Genomic DNA, 21,754 nt, shown 5'->3' with positions numbered 1-21,754 from the left:
AATTACATGTGATGAATCTATAAGATTTAAGTATAATACTGATATTATATATATTACAGAAAACATAAATAATAGACTGATAAGAGAAGTTTTTATAGTGGTAAACTGCTAATAATAAAGACTATTAATTAATTTCTACTATTATTTTATTGTTCTCTAACTATTTCTATGATATTATCCATAAGATATACAAAGATGAGGAAATACTTTGCTTTACAGAGAGAAAGAATGAAACTCAAATATATGACTAATTCTCATATGCCCAACCTCTCCTTTTCGTGAAGAAAGTGTCAATTTATACACCTTTTAGGTCAATATAATAAGTGTTTTATAAGTTGTCTTGACACATAAAAAGCTCTCATATGTTCTTCTCTTAAAATAAGATATGATTGATATAAGATATCTTTGAGGCAGTATAGGCTTGACAGGAAGTATAATTTATCTTTTAAACACTTATTAAACTAACATCAGCGTGACTTTTTAGACATGATATAAATATTGATTGCTTGATAGGGAGTTAACTCAACATTTGTGTTCTAAACAGTTATAGCTTTAATATTTCTTTTGATCAAGAGACGCTTCCTTTATTACTACATGAATAATGCTACAGTTATCGAAGTAGTGCACCGAATTCATACACCGAATGACGTAATAAAATCCTGATCATTAATTAATTTTAACTAAATATTAATAAACGATCATGATTTTATCACGTAATTCGGTGCATAAAATCGGTTCACAAATCATTTCCGATTATCTACATTAATTTCCCAAACCCGGTTAAAGAAAGGGTAGTATGGTAATTAAGTACAGACATGGGTCTGACTCATGTCAGGAAGTGGAAGGTCTGTTTGAGCAGACATCATTTGCTTGCGGTCTCAATAGTTTCTCGTTCACCATTGCAATTTACAACATATCATTAAAAAGAAATGGTAAATTATAAGATATAGTATCAAGTTCATCATCCTTATTATATAATATATGAAATACTTTACCATGAGGAATAAGCTATTATTTTATGATGCTGAAATTGTTCATATTAATAATAATAGGAATTTTCAACAGTGAGGGTAAAGGGCAAGTTCTGGGGAACTTCCAATAATATCAGTGTCACAATAGCCAAACAAATTCAAGAAATGGCGCATGTGGCAGCAACAGTTGGGTCAAATTTGCCAAGAAAGACGGTAGCCTCCAAAATGGGCCCAATCCCACTAGAGTGGATGACGATTGATGAATATTGGTTCAACAAGGCGACGCCACAACATGAGTCTTACTACGAATCTAAGTAAATATATTTGTAATTTTAAATTAATTCTTTAGCCCCACCGGCCACCACAACAATTATTTGTGCCCTCATTACTACTTGAAGTCCCTATAAATACCACCCCAACCTCCGCTCTCTTTGCATTAACAAACACAGTTTGTCGAGATCACTAAGCAAGAAAAATATTCAGTTATTATATTGTGATTTGTAAGAAATGGAGAGCTTGAGTTTCCCAGTCATCAACATGGAGAAACTAAATGGTGGGGAGAGAGCAGCCACCATGGAGAAGATTCAAGATGCCTGTGAGAACTGGGGCTTCTTTGAGGTATACATGTTTTGAACTTTTTAATCACATGCAGATATTGATATCTGTGAGTGTATATAATGTTGGTGTTTAATGGGTTTGTTTTATTCTGTTAAACATATAGCTGGTGAACCATGGGATACCCATTGAGGAACTGGACACTTTGGAGAGGAAGACAAAAGAGCACTACAAAAAATGTATGGAACAAAGGTTCAAGGAACTTGTGGCAAGCCAAGCTTTGGAAGGTGTCCAAACTGAGATCAAGGATATGGACTGGGAGAGCACCTTCTTTGTGCGCCATCTCCCTGAGTCAAACATAAATGAAATCTCAGATCTCGATGATGAATACAGGTAAAACAAATATTAAATTAGTAACTAGCTTCTTGATGTGTGTGATTTGGACCATAATCAACATTTATTTTTTAACAACTGTAAGCGTAAGTACTAAAAGCTGCCATTTTATTGGCCAAGGATTATGATAACACTATATGATTAGTGGTATAATTGCCGTTGGAATACACCTAATAGTGACTAGCTTGGAATTTGAAGAAACAGTAACCAATTGAACTCTTGAATATGAATATTAGACAAAACTCCTTTCAGTCAAATTTAAGTCTTTTTCTTACGAAATGTTTCACTTTTATGCAGGAGGGTGATGAAGGAATTTGCATCAAAATTGGAGAAACTAGCAGAGGAGCTCCTGGACTTGTTGTGTGAGAACCTTGGACTAGAGAAAGGTTACCTGAAGAAGACCTTCTATGGCTCAAAGGGACCAACTTTTGGAACCAAGGTTAGCAACTACCCACCATGTCCCAAACCTGATTTGATCAAGGGACTCCGTGCCCACACCGACGCCGGCGGCGTCATCTTACTCTTCCAGGATGATAAGGTCAGCGGCCTCCAGCTTCTAAAAGATGGCCAGTGGATTGATGTGCCCCCAATGCGCCACTCCATTGTGGTTAACCTTGGTGACCAAATTGAGGTACAGTAAACAATTAGTCATCCTCCCACTAAAAGATAATTGACTTTTGTAACTGGCATCCTTTTGCTAGTTGTTAGTCTTCATTTTAATGTCAAATTCTAATATTGCAACAAACACTTTTGATTTTGAAATGTGCAGGTCATCTCCAATGGCAAATACAAGAGTGTGGAGCACCGAGTAGTTACTCAAACAGATGGCAATGGCCGCATGTCAATAGCTTCATTCTACAACCCTGGCAGCGATGCAGTCATCTATCCTGCTCCAGCAGTGTTGGAAAAAGAAGCAGAGGAGAAGAAACAAGTGTACCCAAAATTTGTTTTTGAAGACTACATGAAGCTATATGCCGGCTTGAAGTTCCAGGCCAAAGAACCAAGATTTGAAGCCATGAAAGCTGTTGAAACCGCTGTTTAAATAAGAAAGCTGTTGGGTCCAATTGCCACTGCTTAAAAAAGAAATAGTAATTTACTGCTTATAGTTTGTGTTGGAGTGGTTTGAAGTTTGCTTACTACAGTATCAATTTTATTATTATTAATTTGTGGACAGCAACAGATGTAACTATTCTGTAATAGTAATATTTTTCTAATACCAATAAAACTTATCCCAGTACTGCTTCGTGTTCCCTTCTCTTGTTTATATTTTAGATCTCAGAAACTGTTCCTAGAAACAACAAAATGATATAAAATATATCCTAGAATGGAACTTTTGGTTGCTTGACATTTGCTGGTCCATTGAACTTCTTCATTTGCATTTATTGCCATGAAATGAAACTGATTTTCAAGACAAGATACTAATATTTTAAATCTAAATCCAAACCAAGAACATTCAAAATTGAATATGTTCAAGTGTAACTACCGCTGTGTTAAGCCAAAAAGATAACATATAGTACAGAAACCATCAACCCAAACAATAAGAACCGCTCACTATTTGCAGAAGTTTTCTCTCTTTGCTCCCAACAAAACCCTCGTGCTTTTGATACTTATCTTCGTAAAGAAGCATATCTAGAAGTATAAAATGAAAGCTCAAACTTCATTGTGGATATAATTTTTTTTCTTAGTGGGATAAGTAAAACTAAGTAAATATTATAAGAAAACAAGTTGCAACATGCATGTTCACAATAAAACAAGATTGCCCAAAAAAAAGAAAAGAATCAAAACAGAGCCCACAGAGAAACCCTTTTTAGACGTAGCAACTTAAAATCCACACAGGCATTCAACTAAAGAATTAGTGGAGCTCGCTGCTAATCATTCATGCAAAGAAAAATAAAGAATGTGTTTGTTGTACGTAAATTAATAAACTAATATTTTATCACACTTGTAATCATAACTGGACTGAGATGGACAACCACAACACAATTAAGAGTAATAATTATAAACATATCGGCATACCACTTTTTGTGGATCACAAAGCTTTCGTAGTCGGCAAAGTTTTGTTGCTCATATTGAAATTTCATCGATCAAAGTTTTCAATTTTCTTCATTGCTTTGTCTGCAAGTTGGATCTTGTCTGCAACATACAATAAGAGTTAGATTTTTTAAAGGAATCTCAGATAAACATTTCCTTATGCCATAAAAATTATTAATGCATTGTGTTTAGAGGTATCTTTGTAACTGTTAAAACTGTTTTAAGGATAATTAAGAACGTCTTCTTTCACCTATTTGATTATAAAGGGGCATATTTTCTAATTAAAAATGTTTTTATATTTTATAAATTAAAATTCTTTTGTACTAGAATCAAATTATCATTTGAACTGATTTTTCCCAAAAAAAAATTTGTTGATACGTTTTCCCTATAACACTTGAATTACTTTTATCCAAGGAAAAAGAAAATGTTTTTATTTAAAAGCTAGAAAATCATTCGTATCCAAAAACGTTTCTTAATTAAAAAAAAAAACACTTGAAATACTTTGAAAAGACCTTTCCTTGGACTTTTTGCATAAAACACTTTTAACACTAAAACCTTTCTAATAAATAATCCAAACCCCACCAATTTAAATTTGCATCATAGATTTTCTTGATTTCAAGAAAATTCTTGTCTCATACATGAATAATACACTATTGCAGCTTTAAGAAGTACATTAATATTTTACTATTACTCATATTTTTTTTCTTCCTTTCAGTCCTAGAATTACCAGTTTTTACAGCAATTGAATATTCCTTGTGTTGTAGACAGGAAGGACAAAAACTTTGACGGGACACATGTCAAACATCCAATATCGAGATCTACGACATTTTGATAATTGAGAATATTGATAGTCCCAAGAGTTCAGTGGTTTGTGCTGATTATAGGATCCAATAAGTTAACACAAACAATGCCTTCATAAAAAAAGATACACATTATGGTAACACATGAATCGAATCAGAAAATAACGTTTGAGATAACTTCAAGGATTGGTCTAGAGGTCGAAAAGTGGCCTCACTCGGCCCGACCCCCGGCGGCCAGAGCAAATGGCTCTTTGTTCAAAGGGATCAGTCTGGCCCAGCCCAGCAACCCTAATGTGATGGGTTTTTGTGCCATCGGGCCGGGCTGGTCCGTCAATTTTTTAAAATTTTTGATGTTTTTGTCTTTTGTGTGATTTTTTTTAGTTATCTTTTCAAATATCAATTAAATTAAATTAATTTTTTTAGTTAACATTTCAAATATTAATTAAATTAAATTGTAATATAAGAAAAATTAGATTTATCTATTTATCAAAAAATAAAATAAGAAATTACAATAATTACTGTCTCGTTAAAAACTTTACCAACCCAACTGCGATAAAAACTTGATAAAAAAAAAAAGTGCAATAATTGACAATTAATTTACACATTACAAAGTTAGGTACAATTTACAAAATAACTAATTTGAGGGTTAATAAGACATCCCTTATCCTGTATCATCTAAATTACAAAATTAAAATGATTATATTAAAGTATTGTTGACAACCTTGTACTAATCCTGATCCTAATGGCGCAACCATTCTCAATCTCAAAGACATGTGAGAACTTTAATCAATTTTAGTGAAAGTTTAGTCCTTATTTCATTTAAAATTCTTCCACTTGTATTAAATGTTTGTTCAGATGAGACGGTAGAGACAGGAACAGAGAAAACATCCAGAGCAAGTCTTGATAGTACCGAAAAATACATTTTCTGGTTTTCCAATAATCTAAGATATCAAAGTTGGCTCTTTGTTGTGGATCTGCTAGTAGCAAACATAGTTAGTAAATACAGGTACGGTAAAAAAAGGGTACGGAAATTTTACGAGAATGATACGGTAAATGGTGAAAAATATGTTTATAAAAATTCGGATACGAGAAAAATATGGTACGGGTATATACGGGTTTAATATGATATATTGTTAATAATACATTTTGAAAAATACGACAATATTAATCATGATTTTAGTACTTTTTATAATCATTGAAATCATTTTCTATTTTTTCTTATAGGTGTATGATTTATATCTTTTTTTAATTATAATATTTTAGTTTATAAAAAAATATATTATTTGATTTGTAATCAATTATTACAAATATTATAGAAGTGGACCAATTATTAAATAAAACAAACAATTTTATTTGTCATTAAGTTGAAGAAGATGATAAGACGAAGAGTGGTGTTTGTTGTGGAATAGTTGAAGAGGAAGAGAGATAGAGACGCCAAAAAAGAGAAGAAAAGAGAAAGAGGGCACAAAAAAAGAGAAAAAGAAAGAAAAGGGCGCCAAAAAACTGAAAGAGAGAGGAAGCGGGCACAAAAAAGAGAAGAAGAGGTGCCAAAAAGAGACTAAAGTCACTTTGGGTAAAAAGAGACTAAGCATAAAACGATGTTGTTTTGATCAAATTTTACCTTACACAACGTCGTTTTGGCTCATTAAATAACAAAACTTTATTTTTAAAAATATGGCTGAATTATACGGGAATTATATGCAAATTATACGGCTAAGGCATATAATTCGCGTATAATTCGACTGTGCTTATAGAATACGGGAATTCGCCTTTTATGTGCGAATTACACAGCTAGGCGTATAATTCGCGTATAAAACGCGAATTTACTAACTAGGTCAAGGGTTCCTAAATATTGGTGAAACTCATTACTCTGCAGCTGTATGGAGAACATTATATTCGCTGTTGATGCTTTTGAAGAAAAGGCTGTGCTTCGGGTTTGGGTCTTCTTCCACCTATTAATTGTACTCCAAGAGTCAAAGTCTTCATTTGTGTCTTCTACTGGTTCTTCCTTGGGTATTACGCCTCTTCGATGGTACCCATACCTGCTTTCATATTGCAAATATACCCCTCCTAGACACTCTCTTATCTATCCTAATTGATTGGCATACTCTTCTTATTGTAAATTTTCACTTAACGAATCTAAAACATTTTCTAAACCCGCTAATTTAAGCATAGGATCAAATATGACAGCTAAACAATAAAGAAAATGAATGAGTTTCCAATATTTTTTAAATTTAAATTCCATTGCTTCTATTGGTCTCGCTACAATTTCATTATTTCTGTTTCGAGCAAATAAATTTAAAATTTCTAAAATTATATGTATTATCAATGGACTAATACGATAACACACACAAAAAAGTTTTAAGAAAATAATCAAATTTTTGAGTTATATGCCAATCACTCTCTACCAAAAAACGATGAGCCCTCTTATTTGCTACAAAATAACTAATTAAATTTACATAAGGTTCCTCTTATTTGCTACAAAATAACTAATTAAATTTGTATAAGGTAAACATGATCAAGCATTAAATAAGTACTATTCTACCTAACTGGCATGTCTAATGCAAAATTTCTAAGACACAAATTTGATTTTTTGCAAGCATCTTGAAATTTATTCTATTACTACTAGTAATCCAAGCTAAACAATCCCTAATTTTATCAATATTATTTCTAATCTTTTCATACAACTTTTTACAATTAAATTAATAATGTGACATGCATAATGTTAGTGAAAAAATTTCAAATTGTCATAAAAAGGAAAATTTTGTTTAAAAAAATTTACAGCTCTACTGTTAGCACTTGCATTATTTAAAGTTAGACTTATTACTTTGTGAACAATAATATATTCTTCTAAAACTTCAACAATTTTGTAATAAATTTGTATACCATTATAATCCACATCCATTAATTTAATAGATAATAGATAGTCTAACTATCTATTAATTTAAATCCCAATAAAGATTTATTTAATTTACATTTATTATCAAAATAATAGATAGTCACACAAATATAATCTTGTTTAGCTCTACCACTCCAAATATCGACAGTTAGAGTCACACCAACATACAACTATGTATTTTATTTCTTAATTCTAATTTCATTTTCTTAAACAAATTTATTAAATCATTTCTAGTTGAAGTTTTAGAATAAGTTTTAAATTTTGGTAAAAATGAATTTTTAATAAATCTTTCAAAATATTTATCTTCGGCCATATTAATAGGTTGATCAGTTGCAGCAATATATAAAACTAATTGTTCCTTATATACATTAGAATTATAACAACAAGTATTACCCATACTAGTTATTTGAATTTGATTGGTTTCTCTATTTCCATGATGCTTTATATGTTTACCAGCATGCCTTTTTAAAGTACTAGTACCATTACCTGCATCAGTCTTATAAATATTTTCACAATACTTGCATATTGCTTTCTTCACTTGAACTCCATTTTTTGTCTCATAAAACTTTTCAAAATGCACCCAAACGTCTGATGTATGTATGTCTGCCGTCGGTTCCAGTAGCTACAGTTGATGAACCCGCTTCTACTTTAGATGAAGTTGGATAAGGACGACGATTACGAGAACGACCTCTAGAACCACTGGGAGTTGTAGCAGCACGAGGAGGAAGGGAGGAAATATTATGAGGTGTATCAGATTCTGAGAATGGGAAAACAAGACTGTTTGAATCTACTGCGTTTATGTTAGTAAATTCAGGGGGACTAGGATAATTTTCTTCATCATCGAAATTGATGTTGGGATGGAAATATCTATCCATTCTAGTTTAAAAAAAAAAAAAAACTGGTTATAAAAGAATTAAAGAAGGAAAATTGGAATTTGGAAATATGAATTGAAAATTGCAAAAATTAATAAAAATTAAAATGAGAGCAAATTGACAACAAATAGATTTGAGAGATTTTTAGAGCAAGAGCAAATAAAGCAATTGAAGAAAATGAGAGAATTTTGGATGTGAGGAAATATGAGAAGTTTAGGCCTATTTATAGAGAAAAATGGGAAAAGAAAATGATCAAAAAGACCGCACCAACTACTATAAAATGACTATATTTGAAGGGTAAAATGAGTTTTTGTAAAGAAAATTTAATTTTTTTATTTAATTATTTTTTTGTCGCCAGTTCGTGGGTCAACCCGGCAGGTTGGCCGTTGGGTTGCCAACGGCCAGTCTGGTTGGTCGTTGGGCGGCCAACGGCCAACTCGTCAGGTTGACTCGTGGGTTTCTGACTACCAGCCTGGCAGGTTTGATGGTTTTTTTTTTTTTTTTTAATTTTATTAAATATATGACCTGCTGGGTTGGCCTATGAAAGCCTAGCCTACCCGGGTTGGGCTGGGTTAAGCTAGGCCGAGTCGGGCCCAAGCTGCAAGCTGACACGGGTTGGGTAAGGGCTGACCCGCCTAACCCAGTCCATTTTTTTCATCTCTAGATTGGTCTGATAATGAAGGAGATTTGCTCTTTTCATTGAGTTTTTGGGTCATCTATCACATTATGACTTACTCGATCCTTTGAACTTGTAAGGTGTTTAATGGACCTTAGAGATTAACTGTGGTGCGCACGAACTAGCCCGAACACCCTAGTTACCAAAAAAAAAAAAAAAAAAATAACGTGCAAGAACAATAAGGTTAAGTTTCATACAAGTTTAGTTTATAAGAGCAATAAGGTTAAATCGATAGTGATCATGTCATTAATCTGACTAGACTAAAGAGGAGAATAATGTCTTGTGTCACTCCAACTACTGTTAATTTGAAGAGAATCATAACGCAATATACCCAAACAATCATAAAATACAAGTTAGGTATCATCTATGCTATTCTAATACACTAACATAAAGTTATAAGTTAGATTACATGATCTTACTACTTTCTATAGTGGGGGTACTTGCGTCCACTGATATTAATAAAAGCAACGGATAGCACGAAACTGTGTAAGGACAGGCTAATTTACAATTTTTAGAAGAGCTATGTATATTATTAGCAAGTCTTCATATTTTATATAAATTAAAACACAAATTTATTGTCACAATCAGAACCAGAAGGTGGAACTATCCTTCGAAATGGGTTCACTAGTCCATCAAATTACATTAAAAAGATCAAAAGATATATGGCTCTTCTCTTCTACAACCAAAAGTTTGATTGATTAGATTTTATAACAATAATCTTTACTAACCAACCGGATTCAAAAGAGAAGAGCTGCAAACTTCAATCATGCTGAGGATTCAGCATCGATCATCTAAAATCTTTATATAAAGCTAAAGCTAACTATGAATTTAGGAAAGAATGATCATGGATCTACACAGCCAATGGTTGCATGTATGGAAAGACTGTTTTAACAACAGAATAGGGCAATATGTATGCTTTTTATTATCCTGAAGGAGGAAAATTGAAGAATAATTCCTCTGCCGCTGAAATGCAATCCCGGAACTCATCACCTTTTCCTGTTATTCGAGAGCAGGACCTAAGATTCTCGTCCCCCTAATGGAAAAAAACGCAAAAGCCATTAAATACAATTGGTTGTCTACCTCTTCAAGCATGAAAATGACATTGGTAGATGCTTCAAGCTAGAGATATCAAACAACTCCATAAACCTCTGATCAGAAACTCTAGTTTTGGCGGCTGCAAAACGCTGGTACTCATCAAAGACAGAAGTGAGACACCACCTTTGCAATTTTCTCAAGCATCCCACAAGACAGCCAGTCCGGTGCTGCAGGAGGAAAAGAAAACAACTCAGAATTTTGTGAAAAGTCAGATATGAATCATTGCGTAAAAATATAAGAAGAGAAAAAGTATTATGTGCATGAACAATCCCTAATTTTATCAATATTATTTCTAATCTTTTCATACAACTTTTTACAATTAAATTAATAATGTGACATGCATAATGTTAGTGAAAAAATTTCAAATTGTCATAAAAAGGAAAATTTTGTTTAAAAAAATTTACAGCTCTACTGTTAGCACTTGCATTATTTAAAGTTAGACTTATTACTTTGTGAACAATAATATATTCTTCTAAAACTTCAACAATTTTGTAATAAATTTGTATACCATTATAATCCACATCCATTAATTTAATAGATAATAGATAGTCTAACTATCTATTAATTTAAATCCCAATAAAGATTTATTTAATTTACATTTATTATCAAAATAATAGATAGTCACACAAATATAATCTTGTTTAGCTCTACCACTCCAAATATCGACAGTTAGAGTCACACCAACATACAACTATGTATTTTATTTCTTAATTCTAATTTCATTTTCTTAAACAAATTTATTAAATCATTTCTAGTTGAAGTTTTAGAATAAGTTTTAAATTTTGGTGAAAATGAATTTTTAATAAATCTTTCAAAATATTTATCTTCGGCCATATTAATAGGTTGATCAGTTGCAGCAATATATAAAACTAATTGTTCCTTATATACATTAGAATTATAACAACAAGTATTACCCATACTAGTTATTTGAATTTGATTGGTTTCTCTATTTCCATGATGCTTTATATGTTTACCAGCATGCCTTTTTAAAGTACTAGTACCATTACCTGCATCAGTCTTATAAATATTTTCACAATACTTGCATATTGCTTTCTTCACTTGAACTCCATTTTTTGTCTCATAAAACTTTTCAAAATGCACCCAAACGTCTGATGTATGTATGTCTGCCGTCGGTTCCAGTAGCTACAGTTGATGAACCCGCTTCTACTTTAGATGAAGTTGGATAAGGACGACGATTACGAGAACGACCTCTAGAACCACTGGGAGTTGTAGCAGCACGAGGAGGAAGGGAGGAAATATTATGAGGTGTATCAGATTCTGAGAATGGGAAAACAAGACTGTTTGAATCTACTGCGTTTATGTTAGTAAATTCAGGGGGACTAGGATAATTTTCTTCATCATCGAAATTGATGTTGGGATGGAAATATCTATCCATTCTAGTTTAAAAAAAAAAAAAAACTGGTTATAAAAGAATTAAAGAAGGAAAATTGGAATTTGGAAATATGAATTGAAAATTGCAAAAATTAATAAAAATTAAAATGAGAGCAAATTGACAACAAATAGATTTGAGAGATTTTTAGAGCAAGAGCAAATAAAGCAATTGAAGAAAATGAGAGAATTTTGGATGTGAGGAAATATGAGAAGTTTAGGCCTATTTATAGAGAAAAATGGGAAAAGAAAATGATCAAAAAGACCGCACCAACTACTATAAAATGACTATATTTGAAGGGTAAAATGAGTTTTTGTAAAGAAAATTTAATTTTTTTATTTAATTATTTTTTTGTCGCCAGTTCGTGGGTCAACCCGGCAGGTTGGCCGTTGGGTTGCCAACGGCCAGTCTGGTTGGTCGTTGGGCGGCCAACGGCCAACTCGTCAGGTTGACTCGTGGGTTTCTGACTACCAGCCTGGCAGGTTTGATGGTTTTTTTTTTTTTTTTTAATTTTATTAAATATATGACCTGCTGGGTTGGCCTATGAAAGCCTAGCCTACCCGGGTTGGGCTGGGTTAAGCTAGGCCGAGTCGGGCCCAAGCTGCAAGCTGACACGGGTTGGGTAAGGGCTGACCCGCCTAACCCAGTCCATTTTTTTCATCTCTAGATTGGTCTGATAATGAAGGAGATTTGCTCTTTTCATTGAGTTTTTGGGTCATCTATCACATTATGACTTACTCGATCCTTTGAACTTGTAAGGTGTTTAATGGACCTTAGAGATTAACTGTGGTGCGCACGAACTAGCCCGAACACCCTAGTTACCAAAAAAAAAAAAAAAAAAATAACGTGCAAGAACAATAAGGTTAAGTTTCATACAAGTTTAGTTTATAAGAGCAATAAGGTTAAATCGATAGTGATCATGTCATTAATCTGACTAGACTAAAGAGGAGAATAATGTCTTGTGTCACTCCAACTACTGTTAATTTGAAGAGAATCATAACGCAATATACCCAAACAATCATAAAATACAAGTTAGGTATCATCTATGCTATTCTAATACACTAACATAAAGTTATAAGTTAGATTACATGATCTTACTACTTTCTATAGTGGGGGTACTTGCGTCCACTGATATTAATAAAAGCAACGGATAGCACGAAACTGTGTAAGGACAGGCTAATTTACAATTTTTAGAAGAGCTATGTATATTATTAGCAAGTCTTCATATTTTATATAAATTAAAACACAAATTTATTGTCACAATCAGAACCAGAAGGTGGAACTATCCTTCGAAATGGGTTCACTAGTCCATCAAATTACATTAAAAAGATCAAAAGATATATGGCTCTTCTCTTCTACAACCAAAAGTTTGATTGATTAGATTTTATAACAATAATCTTTACTAACCAACCGGATTCAAAAGAGAAGAGCTGCAAACTTCAATCATGCTGAGGATTCAGCATCGATCATCTAAAATCTTTATATAAAGCTAAAGCTAACTATGAATTTAGGAAAGAATGATCATGGATCTACACAGCCAATGGTTGCATGTATGGAAAGACTGTTTTAACAACAGAATAGGGCAATATGTATGCTTTTTATTATCCTGAAGGAGGAAAATTGAAGAATAATTCCTCTGCCGCTGAAATGCAATCCCGGAACTCATCACCTTTTCCTGTTATTCGAGAGCAGGACCTAAGATTCTCGTCCCCCTAATGGAAAAAAACGCAAAAGCCATTAAATACAATTGGTTGTCTACCTCTTCAAGCATGAAAATGACATTGGTAGATGCTTCAAGCTAGAGATATCAAACAACTCCATAAACCTCTGATCAGAAACTCTAGTTTTGGCGGCTGCAAAACGCTGGTACTCATCAAAGACAGAAGTGAGACACCACCTTTGCAATTTTCTCAAGCATCCCACAAGACAGCCAGTCCGGTGCTGCAGGAGGAAAAGAAAACAACTCAGAATTTTGTGAAAAGTCAGATATGAATCATTGCGTAAAAATATAAGAAGAGAAAAAGTATTATGTGCATACCTTCCCGCGTTTACAATGAATTAAAACAGGATGATTCCTCACATCTGCATAACAGACAAGTCCGGGTGAGTATTAAAAAAATTCCAAATCCACAACACTCTAACCTAATCCAAATCGAAATGAAGGTGTGACAAAGTTAAGTGGTTTTGATACCAAGGAGAACTTTGAGTGCTTCACGAATCATATCCTCTGGAATGTTTACAAAAGGCTCCTGGATACAAAATTTGTAACATTAGAAATAAGTTCACCATAATGCATTCACATTGTTGTTCATATCATCAAGAACAAACATAAGGTAAAAATTTTCAACCTATTATTGGCAAGTTCAATCAGAAAACACCGCTAATCATCAAAAACATACTGACCAATATCACATTTAAAGAACCTAACTAGATGCATTACCATGTACTCATCAATCTAACATCCTGAAAAAAATTGAACTCAGATTATATCCATATAAGCATTAGTGTTATAATACATAAGGGTTAGCCAACTACTGGATCAACCACGAAAACCATTGCCTTCATGACAAAATGAATGTTTATTACTAGCATCCTCTAGGGTAACCCGAATTTAGGCAAAAGTTCACTTTACCTTTCAACCATCACCACTTTTGTGCTAACAATTTATCACTATCTCAAGAAAACACAATCTTGTTTTATTAAACAAATAAGAGATGCTAAAGAAGAAAATGGTTTGACTTCCTTACACTAAAGTGGCGAAATTCTCGGATTTTTCATGAGTAAGGCTAAGATTAAAGTTGAATTTCTACTAAGGTCTTTATGCAATACAAGTCTTCTTAAAACATCCCTACAATGACATTCTAGGCAAGGATACTTACAAAAATGATGAATTACTACTCAGTTACGTTACAGATTCTCTTATCATAGTAATTCAACTACCTACTCAGTGATTGTCGCGATACAGATCTCCAAAGTATATAACAAGAACAAATAACTAGATTAGCTCTAAATTCCAAGAATGTCCTCAACATGTCAGAAACAAATTTCAAATTTCAAATTTAAATCATGTAACTTGTCACTTGCTTAGACCTACAGACTTTTTTTAAGAACTTTTAAAAATCTTGAGTGCAAATTCCATTAACATTTATCAGAGGATACTGTGCTCTAACCCAACTAAAATATGATGATAACTTAGATGAAAATTAAGCTCTCAAAGATCATGATTACTTAAATGGAATTCAACTCAATTTGAAAGCATATAGGACAGTACAAATATGTGTTAAAGATATATCATTTCCACATTTGAAGTTTTCACTTTTTCAACTTGCGTAAAAGCAATTACAAATCTAATTTGAACTCCATCTATAAGGTTTAGCTAATAACAAAAGGGTTGGTTAAGGGGTCACAATGGTATTCCTAAATCGGAAGGAGTTCAGCTACCACACATTTGAGTAAGCTTAGTAACAATGGTGACCATAATTTGATTATTAGGATCATCCTTCACAAATAAAGCACGTATTTGCAAGTTGATATATTTAACACTATGAAGTATTTTTTAAGTGAAAAAAGAAACGAAAATTGTCATAATAAAACAATGAAGGTCTCCAATCACATACATATGCAGACTTCATATTGGGGAAGCAAAGAATTGATGCTTTTTCTTTCGTTTTTCAATTTGCCTATGAATAGTGGACTGAGCATTGATTGATGCAATTTATTGGAAGGCATTTTGTTAAAAAATAATATGCATTTTATTTGAAGGTATTGATGAGAAGATAATAAGGAAAAGGACATATGCATGTGACAAGTGTAGAACATAATCAGAAATTCACTCACATGTTGGCCATTTTGCAAGGATTCCATCTATTTGATCTCTAATTCCGACCATGGACTTCTTTGTGTAAAGCACACATCCACAGAATAAAAAAAAAAAAAAAAAAAATGAAGAAGAAGAAGAGCTACTAATTGTAAGCACTAAAACCAATTTAAAGCATATCAATAATTTGTTTATTATAATCACAAAATGCAGCACTGAATCCAATTAAAAGCATACCAATAATTTGTTTATTATACAACAAAATGCAATAATTTAGTTGTTAAGCGTTAAAGCTAATAATGTCACATTAAAGAGAACTATTATTCAAATACCATCATAATCCTTAAAATGATAAAATCTAAACAAATCTCAGCTTCTCTGGTTGAAGGTTAAATTTAAGTCCATAAAATGATGAAATCTAAACCTTCACGCAGAAAGAGCTCAATCAAATCAAGGCAATTAAATCGCTAAATATTTGAGTATCGATTGTTTATAAGGTTAACTCTAGTCAACACAATTTGAGCAACGATAAGCTTCAATACTGGAAGGCTTTTGTTTATGTATATATTTGCAAATATAATATTCCCTGAAAATTTATCCGCTAAAAAAGTAAAGCTATATACCTTATGGCCTTCAATCCCGAACTGAAAAAGCCTAACACCATTGGACTTAAGAAACTCCATGTTGGAGTCTGGGTACGGCTCCGGACACAAATATCTGCACCAAAGAATTCAAAAGTATTTGGATTTTAGTGGATGTTGATTCGATTTGGTTTATACTTATTTCACTCATACGAATGTACTATCTCGCTTCTGCTTCTCAAACCTCTTTCCACTTCAACCGCCTTAGACCTTTCGGTCTGGACTTCTATGGTAATAGCTGGTACCTCTTCAAATTCCCACCTTATTCTGACTCCAGTAGAGGCCGCTGGCCTCCGCGATGGCCGCCGCTTCTCTCCAGTTGCTGTCTTCGCTGAAGTTAACAAGATGTGTACAGAAGAAGAAGACGACGCCGAACAACAACAAGAAATAAACTCAACGGATCGTCAAAGTATTATTAAAAACTCTATCTTTCAATCCTATACCCTAGTTCTTCTTACACAAGACCCAACACTATGAACTTTGAAAAACTGTCAATTTTGTGACCACCGCGACCATCAATTACCACCACCACACCACTAGTACCTCACCCAGATCAAATATATCTCTCTCCCCCGTCCCTTTTCGTTTTCATTAGACAAATATATAAATACAAAAATCAAACCCTAAATAGTTAATTATTAATCCATTTATATAATGTGTTTACTCTTCAGCACTGTTTACCGACAACCAGTGCGTGTGCGCACAACCATTTCGCACAGCACTGTTTTGAGAGTAAATCGATCACTGTGAAATGAAGAAGCAAACGAGTTTATGGATGTTTATGATTATACAATCTATTTAATAAATTTAAATTAAGATCTAAATAACATAGATGAGGTCATAATGCAAAACTAATAGTATATAAATGCAACTGAAGTTAATATAAAACAGTTTAAACATTAATAAAAGATCTTTATTAATAAAAATAAAAGATTTTAATCAAATTTTCAGTAATGGTTTAAGATTCTATCCTCTCTTTACATCTAATAGTTTAAGATTCTATCCACTCTTTACATCTAATATTATGTGTAGCATTCAGCATTGAACGTAAAATATTCCAAACAAACTAAGTGATAAGAGTACAAAAAATAATATCGTAAAATTTTTTTAATTTTAACTCATTTTTAACTTATTTTATCTTAATCTAAAACTCTTGTAATTTTATTTATGTAAAAAATCAAAAATCTTATTTCTATCATTTTATACATAGGATAAAAATAATGAATAAAGAGATGTTAGTGAAAGCAAGAAGGGTACGTGCTTCCGAGTATCCCAACATGCGCGTGTTACTTGCACCTCCTAAGTCCTAACTAAATGTCTTTATATCCCAAATTTTAAGGCCATGTTCCCCTGCCACCATAGCCATTTCACTTCCCTAATGTGATAAAAATATCAGACACTTGATCAATTGGGAGCATCAATCAGAGCCACAGAATTTGATCAGCGGCCTTTTTCATGCCTTTTCTTATGTGTAAGTGAGTGGGCCCAAAAAGAAACAAGTGTGTGAAGGTCCACAGCGTAGATAAGTTACGAGATTATGATTATTTGTGATAATAAGAGTGGTAAGTTAATCGAGGGAAAAAAACCAAAAAAAGGGAGAAAGAGAACATTCTCAGGAATATGCGGGGAGAGAATGTGAAGGGTCGGGATGCGAAAGCCGTGCGCCACGTACTTTGGTTGGAAAGTTCACATAAACCAACTATTTTATGCTTTTTCCACTTTGTTTTGTTTGCTGGTTTTTGGTGTTTCCTTCCTGCCTCCTTCTATGCTATTGCTATTGTTTTAATTTTATGTGTCGTCGGATCTTTCTTCCTCGCCCCTTTGCAAAGTTTACCATATGTTAGGGATTTATCCCTTCATCTCAAATTCATTTTCAAAATGGAGCAACACTATGAGAAATCTGTCCTTGCAAATTAAAAGAAAAGAGGAGGCTGAATAACTTTTGGGGTTGAATCCGGGTCGGGGCATGTGGGCTTGGTGGGGTCAGTCTGTGGGTGCTATTGATTTGAAATTGAAACCCCACCATCCAAAATATAAAAACAAAAGAGAACGAAAAGAACAGAAAGGAACATGGGGTGCCAGTGATAGTGGTAGCCGCTTCGTTTGAACTTTGAATGGAGAAGATACTGAGATTCTTTTTTCTGTTCCATTCTATGACATGATCAGGCTGCTTACTCACTTACTTTGAACCTTCACTCCGTTCATCATTTTTTATTTATTTATGGAACTTTCTTTTAAATTTATTATAAACCAAAACATCCATCCGACTATCCATTGTCACCTCACTAGCATTTTCCTTTTCTACGAAGGAAATATCAGTAGCAAACGTATTTTATTGTTATAAGATGAATACATATTTGATTATTTTTGTATTGTATATGAAAAATCCTTTCTAAATTTAGCAGACTGAAAAGTGGCTGTGTGGATGCTTGAGCTAAGGAGCTAGGTGTCGGATTTATAATAGAAACCCGAAGAATACGTTCTTCTTAATAGGGTAATTACAATGACAGATGCTTGACTTCCTTGTTAAATATGCAACCACAAATTTGTCATAAAGGTAGAAATGTGTATATTTTCGAAGAGTATAGAGTCAACCTCTGTTTAGATTAATGACTTCAAATTTAACCACTTGCATTAAAAGTGTTTATCGTGACTTGAAAAAGCACTTCCACTCTCTATGTTTTTATTTCTTATTATATAATTAGTGGTTCGTTCATTTTGTTGAGTGCCTGCGCAGTTTAGTTGGTTGATATTGAACGTCAGTGGGCAGCCAACAAGTCGAGCTTTTGTAATACCATTTGATTTGCATAATATAATTAGATTCGTTTTGGTATCAATCATACAATGTGAGCAAACAAATAAATAATGTCAAATATTTGATTGATTTATTAAGGGTATATCCCTTGAATAAATTCTCATTCAAAATATTTGCCTGTCTTACCGAATATTTTTGTTAAAATAAAAAGAGGGGCGATTATTTAAAAGATGAATGTTACGTATGAAGACAGGCTCTTTTGAAACACTGGATTTGTGGTGGACAGAAACTGTTGGAACTCCCACCACTACAAATGATCTTAAATGGAAGTCTCGTTATCATACTAGCTAGCACTTGAAGACCGACCAAACATTAAAATAATATAGACCATAGTTTTAAAATGCTTTAATTTGAAACTGAAACATGACTCTTGCTTGTTAATTATTATGGGGAGAATCGATGGATTGATGGATTTAGGTCGCTATATACATGAACAGCACAGTGCCAAAAATGACGATTTTCGATTGTGAGTAAAGGGATGCATGTTTCGTGTTGGTTGTTGATTAATAAAGGCATGTATAGGATAGCCATGCATGCTAAATTGTTTCAAATGTGATCGTAAATAGTTGGGGGTTTCATTGTCTCTATATCAATTCAGACCAAAGTTTTTGTTTCAATGATTTTGATATATTATATTATGATCTCATCTGGATGGATCGAGTTCAAGCAAAAAGTACAAATGGAAAATCATAACAAATATAAAGTCAAAAAATGAATGTCTAAACGTTTGAATTATACCATCTCCACGGCAATTAAGAACTTGAAAACCAACAGGGTGCTATAATATATATGTGTATAATTTGACTTAATTAAACCAATGGTTATATCTGAGCTTGGAGTTGAAGAAGAAACACACAAATAATGAAGCCTCTCTGCGCGCAGTTTTGAGTTTCGTGAGAGACATGTCAAATGATTCTTAATATAGATATGTTTTACCAAACAAGTTTGACTTGCATGTTTTTGGATAAGGTGGCATTTCAAACTGGCTTTTATTTAATCTTATTCAAGCTTCTTTGGTATGTGTACGTTAAACGTTACGTAATCGATAAGCTTATGTCAATTACCTTGAATAAAGTCATTTTTTCTTCTACATATTACTTAATGCTTTGAAGTCTTCTACATCATAAAGAGTTTGAAAATGAAACCGACATATTGAAATTGAGGCATGATTTCATAGTATAAGCTAGCAATACCAACAGATTATGATTACTACATCATATGTGTTCATTATCCCATGAAATTAATTGCTTCTGAACATGAGGATCTTTCCCCGTTAATTAACAAAACTCATTCAATCTAACATGTCTTGTATATTTTGAATTAGTTCACAGGTTGCTTGCTCCTGCAAGTCTTGCGAAAGAAAAAGTCTTGCGATTGTTGTAGCTATAGCTAAACCCATTTTGGTTTTTGCACGCAAAGTTGGTTGGTTGCATTATTTTTTTCTTGAAAAGCTGACTCCCTTGCATCAATAATGAAGAGAAATTGAGATGGGTATCCACACCAAACAAACTATGTCATATAATTCATCACCTACCTGATAAAGTTTCTGCTTATAAGATGATAATATTTAATTTGTTTCCACTATTCGCAATAACACTACTTAATTTAAACTCATTCTCCAGATCTTTAATCAATTAATTAACTAAAGTAATTATCTTCTATCTCGTAACATATTATCTGGGCACTCGAATTTATTTGTATTTAGCTAAGTTGATTATTCTGTGAACATAATCTGTAGTTTTGCAGGCATTCATAATCATAGCTCATATTTATATGATAAATATTTATTTATTTTCCCAGCTATGTTGGTTTTTACCTCATCATATTTTCATAGGGATGTGTAAATATTATTTGTCTTCAGAGAATAATAGACCAGTGTGTTGGGCCATTACACATTTTATAAAGCCCAAAGGCAAAAGTAGACCAGCTCAATTCCAGAGGTTGTTGTAGAAGAAGTTACTCCTACTCAGCAGAGCAAACAGACTGTTTTAAGTTGCCACATTTGAAATTGAAATTGGTGTGGACAGACAGGTACTGTAGTCTGTACATACTACATTGCACTATTTCAAAATTAATTTGCAGTCGGTGTTTAATTTTAGTGCATTCCGGAGAGAGATAAAGAAACTGAAACTGAGCTGACCTAATTTGACCCGATAGAGCCGAATTGCAGATAAATGGCAATGTGGGGTCCAAATTTAAAAGTAGGGTGACAGGGCACGACGAAGGAAATTCATGATGACCACTTACACTTATTACAGGTTATGATGATCATCCCTGAGCTGTTCTGCTTCCTGCTGCTCTCTACTATTGACACCTTTAACACCAATCTGGAAATTCATGCATTCAATTTTCAAACCAACCCTCTTCAAATTAAATAAAAACGGTTGTAAATGGCCATCCACCGCCTTAACTTTGCGACGGTGAACGGGGGAGGGGGTGTTGGCTATAAAAGCCCCCTCCCCTTTATTTTTACCACAACAATTAAGTGAGAAAGCAAAAATATTATAGCCCCCTTAAACTTTATTTTCTTAACATTTAGTCCTCCTTAATCTATTATACTTATACCATTAAAATTATAACACAATATCAGCACGAAGAGCTTTATAAGTGTAACGTTGCACCCTCATTGCAAGTAAGTACTTCGATCCTACATGTGTTCTTTAATCTCTGTTTCCGCCTTTATGACTGGATTTATTTATTATTTTTAAATTCCGTCTTTATAGTCAAACCTACTTATTACTGTTAAATTTTGCCTTTATGTTCAGATCTACTTATTATTGTTAAACTCTATTTTTATGT

At 33.1% G+C, this 21,754-nt stretch overlaps 2 protein-coding genes across 3 annotated transcripts; one reads left to right on the top strand and one right to left on the bottom strand.

Annotated features, from left to right (window-relative positions):
• The first annotated feature begins 1,394 nt into the window (after window positions 1–1,394).
• On the top strand, window positions 1,395–3,169 carry LOC116120277 (1-aminocyclopropane-1-carboxylate oxidase 1). Its single transcript, XM_031406232.1, has 4 exons — window positions 1,395–1,589; window positions 1,693–1,919; window positions 2,217–2,550; window positions 2,689–3,169. Exons 1-4 carry the CDS (start codon window positions 1,479–1,481, stop codon window positions 2,959–2,961), a joined length of 945 nt encoding a protein of 314 aa, XP_031262092.1. The 5' UTR covers window positions 1,395–1,478; the 3' UTR covers window positions 2,962–3,169.
• Window positions 3,170–12,893: 9,724 nt separating this feature from the next.
• On the bottom strand, window positions 12,894–16,213 carry LOC116120410 (tyrosine-protein phosphatase DSP1-like). 2 transcript variants are annotated; one of them, XM_031406370.1, is made up of 5 exons: window positions 16,123–16,213; window positions 13,874–13,931; window positions 13,721–13,764; window positions 13,508–13,623; window positions 12,894–13,394 (listed from the first exon to the last, which is right to left on the bottom strand). In XM_031406370.1, exons 1-5 carry the CDS (start codon window positions 16,180–16,182, stop codon window positions 13,361–13,363), a joined length of 312 nt encoding a protein of 103 aa, XP_031262230.1. In that variant the 5' UTR covers window positions 16,183–16,213; the 3' UTR covers window positions 12,894–13,360. The 2 variants fall into 2 exon arrangements, with proteins under 2 accessions (XP_031262230.1, XP_031262231.1); XM_031406371.1 differs by having other exon boundaries at window positions 13,580–13,623.
• Window positions 16,214–21,754: the final 5,541 nt, after the last annotated feature.

This window comes from Pistacia vera, unplaced genomic scaffold, assembly GCF_008641045.1.
Source record: "Pistacia vera cultivar Batoury unplaced genomic scaffold, PisVer_v2 Contig93, whole genome shotgun sequence".
Taxonomy (NCBI): Eukaryota; Viridiplantae; Streptophyta; class Magnoliopsida; order Sapindales; family Anacardiaceae; genus Pistacia; species Pistacia vera.
The sequence above is the reverse complement of the archived record's forward strand: the minus strand, read 5'-3'. Positions and strand labels throughout refer to the sequence as shown.

What these genes read in the sequence shown, in the direction of transcription:
- LOC116120277 (XM_031406232.1), top strand. Translation starts at nt 1,479, where the DNA reads ATGGAGAGCTTGAGTTTCCCAGTCATCAACATGGAGAAACTAAATGGT. An exon ending in AGAACTGGGGCTTCTTTGAG is followed by an intron (nt 1,590 to 1,692) that starts GTATACATGTTT and finishes TTAAACATATAG; the next exon opens with CTGGTGAACCATGGGATACC. An exon ending in GATCTCGATGATGAATACAG is followed by an intron (nt 1,920 to 2,216) that starts GTAAAACAAATA and finishes ACTTTTATGCAG; the next exon opens with GAGGGTGATGAAGGAATTTG.
- LOC116120410 (XM_031406370.1), bottom strand. Translation starts at nt 16,182, where the DNA reads ATGGAGTTTCTTAAGTCCAATGGTGTTAGGCTTTTTCAGTTCGGGATT. An exon ending in AGCACTCAAAGTTCTCCTTG is followed by an intron (nt 13,765 to 13,873) that starts GTATCAAAACCA and finishes TCTGTTATGCAG; the next exon opens with ATGTGAGGAATCATCCTGTT. An exon ending in TTCATTGTAAACGCGGGAAG is followed by an intron (nt 13,624 to 13,720) that starts GTATGCACATAA and finishes TTCCTCCTGCAG; the next exon opens with CACCGGACTGGCTGTCTTGT.